The 14933-nt window shown below is 33.5% G+C and overlaps 1 protein-coding gene across 5 annotated transcripts in view; it reads left to right on the top strand.

The window, feature by feature from the left end:
- The window catches only part of IBTK (inhibitor of Bruton tyrosine kinase), an 85076-nt gene that overhangs the window by 66691 nt on the left and 3452 nt on the right, over positions 1 to 14933 (top strand). For 4 of the 5 annotated variants that reach the window (XM_036248271.1, XM_036248269.1, XM_036248270.1 and 1 more), the window contains one exon: positions 5615 to 5764. In XM_036248271.1, coding sequence (XP_036104164.1) covers positions 5615 to 5764 — 150 coding nt within the window. Of the gene's footprint in view, positions 1 to 5614; positions 5765 to 14744; positions 14801 to 14933 lie in introns of those variants that run through there. The other variant, XM_036248272.1, reaches the window with a different exon arrangement.

The raw sequence follows: 14933 nt of genomic DNA, 5'->3' as shown, positions 1-14933 counted from the left end.
CAAGATAAAGGAGGTGCATTTTTCTGAGCACGTGGAGATGGGGAGAATATCTGACATTCTCTACCACTCCACAAGTAAACTTTGAACTATTTTTCATATTTACATCCTCGTGCCTACTTTAGGATTTGATACATAAGACGGGTCTAATGTGTGAGTCTTTTCAGGGTTTTGGGCTTGAGGTTTCCTTTATTTCTACTACATTAGTGATCACTCTAGCTCTTTTCCATCCTCCAAAAGGTATATGTATTACTAGTTTTAGTTTGCCATTGTCCTAATGCTTTATTCTTTTTGCCTTTTTGATGACTTGCCTGTTCACTTTATAGGATATTTCAGGGGAAAGGATTAAAATAATCATTTATCTGAAACTTCAGACTTTGATTTCAAATTTAGAGGAAAATTTTCCCAAGTATTAGCAATACGAGATCAGACTCCCACATGGAAGAGACTATCTAAATTTAAAAAGAAATCTATGGCATATTAAAGAGAATTCTAAAAACACAGGGAGAAAGATGCCAAAAAATTTGACCAAAAATGTAATTAGGGTATTTTTCCTTGAAAAATAATTTAGTGACTATGAAATAGAAGTGATGTTTATTATATATTTATTTTATGAAAATGTGATTGAAAAATTTAAATGCAAACAAATGAATAATGGATTTAGGACAAGGAAATATATTTTGGGATACCAAGAAAATTTACCTAACTGACTAATTATAGATAATTTTGTTTAGAATTATCAAAATGAAAGCCCTGGCCGGTTTGGCTCAGCGGTTAGAGCGTCGGCCTGCGGTCCAGAAAGACCGGTTCGGTTCCCGCTAAAGGCGCGTACCTCGGTTGCAGTTTTTCCCTGGCTCTGGTTGGGTCATGCGGGTGGCAACCACTCGATGTGTCCCTTTTACATCAATGTTTCTCTCTCTCTTTCTCTCTTCCTCTCTCTCCCTCCCACTCTATGTGAACAAAAAACGAAAAAATGTCCTCAGGTGAGGATAAAAAAAATAAATAAGTATTTGCATTGCCATAAAATTAATCATTTATGCTCTTTTAATGATTTCTTGCAACTGTAGTTTTGGTATCTGAAGGATGTTTAAAATTCATTTCTTGTAAATTCTTTTGAATTCGTGTACTGCTTTTATTTGTACTCATTAAATAGTGGGCTAAGGTAACTTAATAAAATATATCTATGTAAGTATATGTCAGTATGTATGTATATACATATAATTTATTGTTTGGTTATGAAAATTTTATCTTAATGACACAGATGAGAAAACATTTGTTAGAAATCTTAAGAACACATTTACATAAATAGTTGATTGGTATTCCTGCCATTTGATTTATATTTAGTACAAATGGAAATAATTATTAGGTTAATTTTCTTGAATTCTTAGAGTGCTACAAGTTTAGTATATCACTTGATTTTTAATCAGATATATAGGGTATAAGTTATGCTTGAAGAAATTAAAAATGGAGCAGATTTGTTTCCTGACAATATTCCTTGTAAATGTTGGTCTAAACAAAGTTGATAGAATTTAAACTACTGTGCTTTGAAAAAGTAGAGAATTAATCTGAAATTAAAATTTTAATATAATTTATAGATTATTTATAGAATATATTCATTATGGTAGTAATTTATTTGTTAAGTTTTTAAAAATACTTCTCAAGGGAACATCATCCTGATAAATTATCTAATGCAATTTTATTTTTTGGATGTTTTTATACTCTATTTGTTATTTAATATTAAAGTTAATGTGCAATTCATTAGCAAATCTCATATTGTCCCTCTAAGTCTGCTCCTGGTTATAATAAGGATTTTCACTAGTTTGTTCACACATTCATTCACCTAGTCCATATGCTTCCCAGTGTATAGTCATACTCCTGCTGTATGCAGTTAGGTGTGGCAGTTAAGTATTAAAAATAACTGGTTCTTGCATTGGAATGAAATTCTAGCCAGTTGAATTTTAAATCTAATGTGAAAACACCAAGTGTGTATGGGAGTTGGCCACTTTTCATTATCCAGTGTTTTACTTGGATAAATAAATCTTCAATGGAAGAATGCAGTTTTTGCGGCCTGGCTTGATTTATGAATGTAAATTCTTCCAAATTCCATTTAGAGCTAGCCTATAAGTTATAAACTAATTTCAGTTATTAAACTTTTTAGAGCAAAATTTTCAGGGCAGCTTTAGCTGAGAAACAAATCTTGATCATTTTTTGTGTGTGGCTACAAATATCTACACATGCTTCTCCGAGAAGTTTCTCTGGCTGCTAAGATAGAAAATTGCCAGAGCTTATGAGTTAGGAAAATAAAATTTTAGGAAATCAGACACACTTTCAAATTATGGCATGACCAATGGAGAGAATAATAGAATCCATTTGAAAAAATCGGTGTTAAGACATTTTATAGGTAACTACTGTACATTATAATGAACATGTGAGTTTGATCTTTTGTAAGTACTGTTACCTATATTTATTCTTAAGGAGAGGTTATAAGGAACTTGAAAAAAATAACTTTTAAGGTACAGATCACCACAACTAGAAATCCCTGAGTTATGTGAGAGGGGTGAATCTGACAACATGGGCTTTTTATACCCATGGTTGTGAAATTGCTTTGTTTAGAGACATGAATTACTTGTAGGATACCTTCAGTGGATTTTCTGGCAAGAGTATTTGCCAGCATGTTCCCAAATGACTAATGATACAGTGTACTTGAAACCACAGTTACCTTGTTTACCAGTAGAAACCTTCAGGTATAGATGCTTTTGAGAGGAGAAAGGAACTGATAAAGAAATGGAGAGTGGTTCTTTTGTATATGTACATAATTTTTTTTTTTAAATGTTCTCTATATATGTGTTAGGGGAAATTTTTGTCATAAAGTCAAAGTCAGTTAAGTTCCTTTTGATGAAGTATTTTTAACATGAATACTTTAGTTGGTCATGTTTCTGATACAAATCTATAAAGAAAATTTCTCTCATAATAAGCTAAGATTTTACTTAGGGTAAATGACTTAAATGTGGACACAGCAGTAGAGTATAGTGATTAAGCTGGAGTTCTGGAGTGAGCCTTGCCTGAATTTAAATCGTAGATCTGGCCCAGCTGGTGTGGCTCAGTGGTTGAGCATTGACCCATGCACCCAGAGGTCACCGGTTCAATTCCCGGTTACAGCACATGCCCAGGTTGTGGGCCCTATCCCCAGTGGGGGGCATGCAGGAGGCAGCCAGTCGATGTTCTCTCTCATAGATGTTTCTGTCTCTCCCTCTCCCTTCCTCTCTCTCTGAAATCAATAAAGAAAATCGTGGGTATGTTACTTGGTAGCAATGTGAATTTAGATCAGTTATTTAACCTTTCTTTGTCTTACTTTTCTTGTCCATAGAGCTAAAAACAGTGCATTTTTCACAAGGGTATTGTGAAGATTTCACAGTACCTTTTTCACAGGAGGTAATATATGGAACACATTTAACACAGCACTATCAATATCGTACAATAAATACATAAATGTTAGTACTTATTATTTACCTAAATAATAACTCAACTTGTAAAACTGATTTCCTTAACATGTATTACTGTATTTTTAAGAGAAAAATTTTGTGAAACAGTTTGTGTTCATTTAATCTTTATTGAGTAAAGTAGAAATTAGGTAAAAGATAATTTAGTTAATTCTGTTATGAATGGATTCTTAGCTCATATGTTAACAAAACAGAGTGTGAATCATCATTATTTCATTATTTTCTTCTTTATCTTTGGCACTTTATAAGAAGTGTTGTTGTCTTGGTTTCTTATTGAAGGCCGTGCTACACTAGATGGCAAAGTATGAATTTTGTGATCATTAAGAATTGGGTTTCTATCCCAGTTCTGCCTTATCTCTGGTGATTTTATGTTCATTGAAATCCCTGAACTTTGGTTGTACTTTTTTGTGGTGATAAAAATACTTCTGTGTCAAGATCATTATTGTAAGGATTAAATGAGATGATGCATGTAAAAGTGTTTTGCAAATATGGTTTGACCAGAGGCAGGTACAAATGAATTATTCAAACAAGGTATGGAAATTAGAAGACTTTGTTTTTTGTTTTTTGTTTTTTTTAATGGAGTACCACAAATACAGGGTGGGGCAAAAGTAGGTTTACAGTTGTGAGTACGTGAAAGTTTATTATTGTATTATTGTTCATAGGAACAACTGTAAACCTATTTTTGCCCCACCGTGTAGTTTATGAACTTAATCTGGGTGTGGATTTTATGGTATCTCCAAAATATGAATTTAACTTTTTGGGGAATCTAGCGTTTGTGTTCACTTATTAACATGGCCATTTTTTTTTCCTGAGTAAATAAAAAAATGGAAAACAATTAAAATTAGACTAGGAAGTTGTTTACATTATTATTGTTCATAATTTTGACTAATGTTACAGATTCCGAATATGATACTGAGGGTACAGTGTAGTTCCAGTGTACAAAATAACTTTGAGTGACTTGAAAAAATTAATTCAAAAAGAACTTAGACTATAGGAAGGAACCAGATAGTAAGCCTATTAACTGATTATATTTCGTCATGTCAGAACTTCTGTGTTCTCATTTTATTCTTTTTCTCTTAAAATAAGTTCGTTTTGTTAAATGTGAAAATTGTGTATAGTAACAGACTTTACATAGCATTTCTCTTAATCAGGTACTGTTTTAAATATATAAAATAACATTTGATCCTCATAACTGTTATGATGGAGATAGTATTAGTATCTCTATGTTATTGATGAGGAAGCTGAAGCACAGAGGTTAAGTAACTTCCCAGGGTCAAAGGTGGTATATGTCAGAGTCAAGATTTAAACTCAGTCTAGCAACAGAGGCTGTTTGCCTAATCCTGACTACCACCCTGCAAATCCTTTTTACATTCTTGATTGTAAAGTAAAACATTGATTGCTAAATAAAAAGATTCTAATACCATAAAAATCTAAGTATGAAAACTTTGGAAGCTAAAGTAATCTTTATAGTAATTTTTAATGTTTTGTCTTTTTTTTTTTGGTGGATATTGTTCTAAAATACATTCCACTCTTAACTAATGCTCAAAGTATTACACCTATGTTGGGTTTAACTGATTTTATGTTATAGATTATTTAGATCAACTTAAATTTTATTTCCTCTATTCTGTCCATATAAAGTTAGGTTTAAATTTTAAATGACTTTTTATTGAAACACATATATACTTAGAAATGTAGTTATATGTGTATAGATTGATGAAGTTTCACAAAGTGAACAATCTTGTGAAACCAGCATTCAAATCAAGAAATAAAATTATCAGCATTATTTAGCAGAAGTAACATTTCCTATGCTGAGCATAATTATTTATTTTGTTGAGCATCGTTTGTATTATTCCCTGAGGCAGTTGTAATAGCTGTTATTAATGTCACTGCTATATCATTCAGTGTCTGTGTTAACACATTTATTGGTTTTTCTTATCACACAGTTTTGACTAGTTCACCACAGTTAACAGCAAAAAATCCAACACTTTGTTGTAAACTGGAATGATATAGTATTGTAAAATTTTAGGTTTATATTCTCTCCATTGTGCTCTGTGACTTCCAGCAATGACCTTTAAAAAAACTGAATGTTTTAACATGATCTCTGTTGTCTTTTACAGGGCATCTTCTCTATATTCATTTTCATCCAAGTCATTCTGGGATTTCTTAGTAGAAGAAAAAAAATCTATTGCTGGGCATAGTGCAGGAGATCATGATAAAAAAGCTTGTTTTAAAGGAATTGAAAATCTCCAGGCTCCTAAAGTTGTAAGGTAATAAGATAAATTTACACATTTTCTACCTTAAAATGTTCTATGGGGTTTTATGTTCTGAAATAATCTTTAAATAGTTACGAGGTCAATTTTATACATTCTTTTATATTTGGAATTAACATGTCTTTTTTTTAAAGCTTTATTTTGATATAATTGGCTTATAATAAACTGTTTATATTTAAAGTATATAATTTGTGGAGTTTTGGCATGTGTGCATATAGCCATCAAACTATTATCACCAACCACATTCAAGACAGTGAATATATATAAGTCATTCTCAGAAGTTTTCTCATGCCCTTTTGTAATCTCTTCCTCCCTTTCCCATCCTGTTCCCCATGCAGTTACTAACCTGCTTCTGTCAGTATAGACTAGCTTGTATATTCTAGAGTTTTGTATCAATGGATTCATTCAGTATTACCTTTTTTTTTTTTAATCCTCATCCGAGGACATTTTTCCATTTTTTGTTCAGATAGAGTGGGAGGGAGAGAGAGGACGAGAGAGAGAGAGAGAGAGAGAGAGAGAGAGAGAGAGAGAGAGAGAGAAACGTCGATGCGAAAGAGACACATTGAGTGGCTGCCACCCGCACGACCAACCAGGGCCGGGGACAAACTGCAACCGAGGTACATGCCCTTAGCGGGAACCGAACCCTGGTCTCTCTAGACCGCAGGCCGACGCTCTAACCGCTGAGCCAAACCGGCCAGGGCCAGTATTACTTTTTAAAAAGTCTTTTTTTTTTTACTCAGCATATATTTGAGGTTTTTTTTTTATTATTTACAGAGAGGAAGGGAGGGAGATATAGAAACAGCAATGTGAAAGACATTCACCAATTAGCTGCCTTCTACACACCCCCTACTGAGGATTGAGCCTGCAATCCAGGCATGTGCCCTGACCAGAATCGAGTCAGGGCCACTCAGTTCATCCACTGAGCCACACCGGCCTGGTTAGTGTTGTTCAATTTGACAACAAAAATATTTGTCTAACTACATTTCAGTGCCACTTGTACACATACACACGTGTTTTGTATCTATTACATACATAATTATAAACAAATGTTCTAAAACAGACCTGTACTCAGAAAATTATAAGACATTGAAGAAGATACTAATAATGGAAGAATATACTGTGCTCATGGGTAGGAAGAATTTATGTCATTAAAATGTCTATATTACCCAAAGCAATCTGTAGAGTCAACACAATTCCTATTAAAATACCAATGGCGTACTTTACAGAACAAGAATAAATAATTCAAAAATTTGTATAGAAACACAAAAGACTTCAAAAGAAGTCTTGGAAAAGAAGAACAAAGTGGGAGGTATTACACTATATGATATCAAACTATACTACAAGGCTCTAGTAATAAAAACAGTATGCTTCTGGCATAAAAATAGACCCATAGATCAATGGAACTGAAATAAACCTCTGCCTTTATAGTCAATTAATCTATGATGAAGGAAGAGAGAACATACAGTGGGGTAAAAGACAGTCTATTGTATAAATGGTGTTGGGAAAATTGGACAGATATATGCACAAAAATTAAACTAAACCACCTTCTTAAAACATACAGAAGAATAAATTCAAAATGGCTAAAGACTTAAATGTAAAACCTGAAACCATAAAACTCCTAGAAGGAAATATAGGGAGTAAAATCTCCGACATTTCTCTTAGCAATATTTTTTTGGACATATCTTCTCAGGCAAGGGAAACAAGAAAAAAAAAATAAACAAATGGGACTACATTAGACTAAAACATTTTTTGCACTGTAAAGGAAACCATCAACAAAATGAAAAGACATTGAATGGGAGAAGATATTCACCAATGAAGCATCTGATAAGGGGTTAATGTCCAAAATTTATAAAGAACTCAAGACAACTCAACATGAGAAAAACAACCCTGTTAAAAAGTAGGCAGAAGTTCCTGAATAGACACTTTTTGAAAGAAGACATACAGATGGCCAGTAAACATGAAAAGTTGCTTAACATCAGTAATCATCAGAGAAATGCAAACCCAAGCCACAATGAGATGGATACCACCTTACACCTATCAGAATGGCTGTCATCAATAAATCAACAAACAAGTGTTGGCAAAGGATGTGGAAAATAGGGAACCCTAGTGCACTGTTGATTGGAATGCAGATTGGTACAACCACTGTGGAAAACACTGTGGAGGTTCCTCAAAAAATAAATGGAATTGCCTTATGATCTATCAATTCCACTTCTGGGTATATATCCAAAGAAATCTGAAATACTAATTCAAAAGAATATATGCACTGTTCATTGCAGCATTATTTACAATAGCCAAGCTATGGAAGCAACCCAAGTGCCTATCAATAGATGAGTGTATAAAAAAGCTGTGGTGTATGTACACAATGAAATGCTACTCTGCTATAAAAAGAGAGTGAAATATTACCTTTTGCACAGCATAATACCCTAGGTATTATGTTAAGTCAAGTCAGACAGAGACTGACAAATACCATATTATTTCACTTGTATGTGGAATCTAAGAACAAAATAAACAAAACAGAAACAGACTCAGACAGATAGAACTGACTGGCTTTTGACAGAGGGGCAGGGGTTGAGGGTCGGGGGGAAAAAGCGAAGGGATTATGAAGTACAAATTGATAATTACAGAATAGTCACAGAGATATAAATTACAGCACAGGAAATATAGTTAATAGTGTTGTAATAACTATGTATTGGGCCAGGAGAGTACTTTAAGCAGCTGGGAAACCACTCTGTAAAGTACATGATTTTTTAACCACTATGCTATAGATTGGAAACTAATACAGAATAATATTGAATGTGAACTGTAATTGAAAAATTAAAAATAGTCATTATGTCTGGGCCATTGTGGCTCAGTGGATTGAGCCATACACCAAGAGGTTACTGGTTCGATTCCTGGTCAGGGTGCATGCCTGAGTTTCAGGCTCAGTTCCCAGTAGGAGGTGTGCAGGAGGCAGCCAATTGATGTTTCTCTCTCATCAATGTTTCTATCCCTCTTCCTTTCTATTTAAAAACCAATAAAAACATTTAAAAAAATAGTCATTATGTACATTATCTCTCATTAAGTACATCAATTTCAGACACATAATTAAAATTTTTGAAAATTTTATTATCCTCTGACTATAGTATATATAGTCTTTTATATGTAAGAAAAATATAAGAATATCAATGGTTTTATAAGTTGTACGATGAGTGATGTCCTCTACAACATGTTTTCATGTAGAATGAAATGTAACTTCTTTATTCCTACTGTGAGACACAAATCTGCCTCTATTTGTATTCATCTTATCCTCCTTTTTTGATTTGCAGTAGAAGAGTTATCCTTTTGATCTAAGGCTAGTATTTATACCTTTGCTTGTATCTTAACCCCGTTACACTTCAGAATTCTTAAACTATGAATTAACCCTCTTTTGTAGATATTCAGTCTTTCCTTTTAATTAAATTCTTGCCATCTGGTTTTGAATATGCTCAGGTCTCTCTCATGTGCTCAATCCCTCACTCAACCCCCACAGTTTATTCTGGCATTTGGCCTATCGTCACCAATCCCCTACTCCCTTCACAGCCAGATTTCTCAAAAGAGCTGTCAGCTCCCACTCACTTCATAATATTTTCTGGCTTCCAGTCCGATTACTAAACTGAAACAGTTCAGCCTAAGTTTATCAGTGACCTCCATATTGCCAACACCATGGACTTTTAATATGATTCATTGTACTTGAAGTTCATTTACAGGTCATCTTCTCATTTCACTTTGTATTATTTCTATGCTGTCTATTTCATGAGCTTCTATATTCAGTTATCAGCTACACACTAAAGATTCAAAGTGTGCATCACCTGCCTACATCTATCATCTGAGCTTCATACTTAATTACCCAACTGCCTTCTTGATATTTTCATCCTATTTGGATGTTCAGAAACACTTTAGCCTTTATGTTTAAATCCAAACTTAATGTTTTCCTTATACCTCTCTCATAAAACCAAAATCAAACAAAAAATACAGACAAAATATTAAATAGCCCGTTTCCCCTGATTTTTCTTCCTTAATAAATGGCGTTTGCAAGTCTGACATGTCTATCTTCCTCACCAATTTTTAGTCTGTCACTGGGACAGCCAGTTTTATCTCTTAAATATTTCTCATGTGTATACTAAACTTGATTTCCACTGCTATCACCCTCATTCAAACTATTGTGATTTTTCACCTGGTCATCCAAGTGAGCCTCCTAACTGGTCCTGCCATAGCCGTTCTTCTTTTCTTTCAATATATTGAGCCAGTGTGTTCTCTTTAAAATGCAGATTTTACTGCTTTTAGGATAAAAGCTAGAATTCTTTTTTTTTTTTTTTTTAAAGCATTTTATTTTATTTATTTATTTATTTTTTATCCTCACCCGAGGATATTTTTCCATTTTTTGTACAGATAGAGTGGGAGAGAGAGAGAGGAAGGGAGAGAGAGAGAGAAACATCGACGTGAAAGGAACACATCGAGTGGCTGCCACCCGCACGACCAACCAGGGCCAGGGACAAACTGCAACCGAAGCACGTGCCCTTAGCGGGAACCGAACCCGGGTCTCTCCGGACCGCAGACCAACGCTCTAACCGCTGAGCCAAACTGGCCAGGGCAAAAGCTAGAATTCTTATATGGTCTCCAAGGCCTACCTAGTCTGGCCCCTGCCAACCTCTTTAGCTTAACATGACCTCTATATTCTAGCCATCTTGGCCTTCTCTTAGTTTCTCAAATGCCATTTACTTCTTTGGACTTGCCTACCCTTTGACTCTGACTCCTTCCATCTCTAATCAGTCATATTCTTTGGAGAAGTCTGACTTCCCTTTCTGGGTTAGTTTCCTGTTCTATATGTTCTTAGTGCATTTCTCACTCATCATAGTTTTCACACTTATACTTTTTATTACTGGGATTCTTTGTTTAATGTTTTCTACTACAAGTATTTTAATGTCTATATATTCAACTGCATAGATTAGTGAGAGCAAGGAAGATTGATCTCTTTGTTCACCACCAGTGCTTAGGCTGTTTCCTAGCATGTAGTAGGTGCTCAGTGAGTATTTGGTAAATGATGGGATATAAATGAAATAAAGTGTAGCTCTGTCTCAAGTAATATTTGTTTCTAATATAGCAAGTTAAATGGTATTCCTTAGATGTGTAAATTTTAAAGTATGAAGCATTAAGTTCATTTCTGTAATTTTTAAATATTTTAAATATTAAAACTATACATTAAAATTTCTTATTTTCTTTGGATAAATATATATTTTTAAAATATGTTTTTATTGATTCTAGAGAGAGAGGGAGAGAGAAACATCATTTAGTTGCCTCTCATATGCATCCCAATTGGGGATTGAACCTTCAACCTGGGTATATGCCCTGACCAGGAATTGAACCTGTAAATTTTTGGTGCACAGAATGATGCTCACCAACTGAGTTATACCAGCCAGGGCAAGGATAAATATTTTTATTTGTCATGGAACTCCTAAAATATTAAGGATCTGTGGTTTCATAGTTGATCACTAGAGTGTGCTATAACATCAGGGTTCTTAATTGTGAAAAGTGGTATATGCTATTGTACTATTTTGGAAATTTTAAAGTAGTATATGATATTATTATGCCATCTATAAAGTGGAAGTTGATGTTTTAAATAGCTGTTTGTTTATCATCTGAGGAAAAAAACAGCTTGCATTTTCATTTTTAAAAGGAAATAATAAACCATAACAGATATAGTGAAATATTTATTAATGTACTAAATTATGGGACACCTGATGTATGTACAACGTTCTGCTGATCTCTCAGGTTTATATAGAAGTATAATACACAGGCCCAGCCTTAAATGTGTTTGAAATGCAGTTGGTAAGTCTAAATATGCACACATGGAAGTTAAAATAATAACGAGAATGAAATTACAGTACAATTTAACAGTATTAAAGAAGTCACAGAGCAATATGATTAAATGCCAGATGAGTGGTTCAGAGAAGGAGAAAATGACTGGGATACAAACATTGAAGAAGAACTTGAGTATTAGTTCATAAATACATTTTGTATTCAATCCCAAATATTTGATCATTATCTTTATGGCGATATAAATAACATTAGAGAAAATATTGATACATTTTATTGCCACAAGTTTTTGAAGATAGGATGGGATTTTTAAAAGAAGAGAGGAGAAGGGACAGTATAAACAGAGGAAATAGTGGGAATTGAAGCAAGAAGACAGGAATGCTTATGGTCCTTTAGGGAATTGGGGGTGAGGGAAAGAGATGAGACAGTTTATCTCAGGAAATTCCACCAATCATGCATTCTTGTTTTAATGGTAGAAAATATAATTGTTTTTCTCCTAAGACTAGGGAAATCCAAGAATGGTATTGCTATTTGGGGGTGTTAAAATATTGAAAAAAAGGTTTTATGCAATTTCTGTTTTTCATTGTTACTTATATGTTCTTTTTCATTTTTAAATGTTTTTTTTTTTTCATCTTCCTTTCACTTAAATACCTCCTTATATAATTCTGAGTGGAACATGTGGTCATGTGTTTCTAATTAGTAAGAAAAACTACTTGTGAGACAAAAATTGTTATATCAGCTCTAATCTTATATAAAAATATTTATAGTTAAGCTTGTACAAAATTCTTTTTCTAAAAGTCAACAATATGAACAAAAAGCAATTTGGTTATTAAAGTCTAAATTCAGCAAGAGTAATGTTCTTCAGTTTGAAAGAATATTTAAAAGAATATTTTTGTGGAATATTTATGTTTTCTTTTCAGAAGGCTAAATTTTATACAGATTGTCTATTGGGATGTCTGTTTCTGTGTTGCAAATACTTTAAGCTTAATAATGTGTATTATCTCAGTTTAGAATATTTTTTTATGTCTGCTTAATCATAGCTCTGTTTTATCTAACAGTTATAAGATGAAATTTTGATAGCAAGGTGGGCAAATTCATAATTGGATTATCCACTGAGAAATCATTAGCAGAAGAATTCTGGGATTATAATTGTATGAAATAGATTTGAGTTTTAGTCTCACACATACAGTAGGCCTCTGTGAACCTTCCTGAACCTCAGCTTCATCATATATGAAATAAAAACAGGAATGCCTACCCTGTAGGTTTATTATAAGGCTTAATAATGTATATAAAAGTACTTAATAAATTTTAAAAAGGTGTCATAGATAAATTGTTATATTTAAGCTCTGATTGCTTAACTTTAACCCTAAATATTCAGTTCTGTTAGCTAGTGACATGCCATTTTTTAAGACAGAGCTTATAGCTGCTGCTTCTTAACAATTAAGTAATAATTGGTTCTGCATTACTATTTTTTTTTCCATTTCTTTGACAATTTCAAAACACTTTAGCCAATCTCTGGACATCGGGATGATTTTTGAGCACCCCTTAAGTCATTATATGTGTGTTCTATGTTAGCCTGTAATCTCTAGCCTTAGAATGACTTTAGGTCCTTTCACAGAACTTAAGGGAATTTGCATTTAGTCTCTAAGGTAGTTATCTATTCCATCAGAATGCAGAATTTTAAAATTTATTATACAGCCATTTCAATCTAGATTCTCATCTCATATGCTTAACCCAACAGCATTCTAGTTCATCTTTTTGGCTTTATTTTTCTCCTGGTCATCTTTATTTCATCCTGGAGACTTACTTTGAATGTCATAGGTCAGGTATCCAACAGGTTTCAAGTCACAGAATTTCATTAAAACTAAGAACCTTATAACTATACCTGTTTTTACTTCATTTGACCTACATCTGGAAGAAAACAGTTACCAGTAATTCAAAGGAGTAAGGAATTTTAAAACAAAACAAAACAAACTTCTGCTTTTACTTTATCACGTTCTTAAAATTCTTTGGCTTTCTGCTTGTTATTTATTCCCTAATTATTTTTTCACAAACAGCTATGTTTCAAGTGTTCTGCTCGGCAGTGAGATACAAAGATGAATGAAACACACAGTCTTATACCTTGAGAGACTAGTCTAGTAGTTGAAACAGATGCGTAAACAATAATACAGTGTGTGAAACTCTGTTAAGAGTAATTGTGTTGTAGGAGCATAGAGGAGGTGATATTTGAGTCAGTCCTTAAAGAAAGAGAAGATATTTGTAGTGGAATGTTTTCTAGACTAAGGGCAATACTAGTGATAAAGAAATACTGGAAAACACACTACTCTGAGTGAAAAGGGCCTGGATTTGAGTTCTGTGTCTGCCACTTACCCAGTTTGTGAATCAGGCAAATTATATAATACTCTGAGACTTAGTTTCCTAATCAGTAAAAGGGAAACAATGCATGCTCTCTTCACAGAGTACTGCAGAGATTAAATGAGGTAAGTATACAGAAATATTCTTAATAACTTTTCCCACACATTAGGTCTAAATATTTTAGCTTTCAGTGCATTTTGCACTGTGGCCTTTCTGTTTCATTTTAACTTTTATTTCCCTGTTAATCTCTTCCATACTCTTCTGTTTATTGATGAGAACAGCCTGCTTTTACCTGTTCATGTATTTGTACGACCAAAATCCTCTCAACGTCACTTCTTGGTTTTAATATTTCCTCAGTGAAACCAATAGCATATACCTTCTTCCCTATTATGTTAATTTCTTAATGTGAATCCACTTTATACATATTGGTACAGATATCAGTTGTATACTCTCAGGTTGTTTATCATTGCTTAAATATATTTAAAAATATTCCTACCAGTATATTTGGGGGGAGGAGGGGACTGAGTTTTAATCAGCCAGATTTTCAGCTGGAAACCCATAGTGCTGCCACATATCCAATAGATGAGCATAAATGAATCAGGAAGTCAGTATTTTAGGCCCTGTTTGTTCACTCTCGGACTTTGTTGTTAAAGCTGACTAGGCCTATGTTTGCTCTTTGCTGAAAGAGGGCATTTGATTAATCTAGAATAATCTTGAGGTCCCTTTCTCACTCTAAAATTCCACAATTACGCCCATCTCTATAATACTTTTATTAATTTTCCCCTTACAGGCATGTTTCCTATTCTCATCCTACACCTCTTTCTGCTTGAAGCCCTCTCAAATGACCAAATCATTTTCATTTTTGGAGTCCTTATGGTCAGTAGAGCTCAATTTGCTAGATACTATCTTAAATTCTTTTCTGTTGTATTATATGCCATTTTATATGTTGTTTTCTCATCTAGTTTGTAATTAGAAGATA

The sequence above is a fragment of the Molossus molossus genome, unplaced genomic scaffold (genome assembly GCF_014108415.1).
Source record: "Molossus molossus isolate mMolMol1 unplaced genomic scaffold, mMolMol1.p scaffold_m16_p_8, whole genome shotgun sequence".
NCBI classification, from domain to species: Eukaryota; Metazoa; Chordata; class Mammalia; order Chiroptera; family Molossidae; genus Molossus; species Molossus molossus.
Note: the sequence above shows the minus strand (reverse complement) of the source record. Positions and strands in the feature narration are given on the sequence as shown.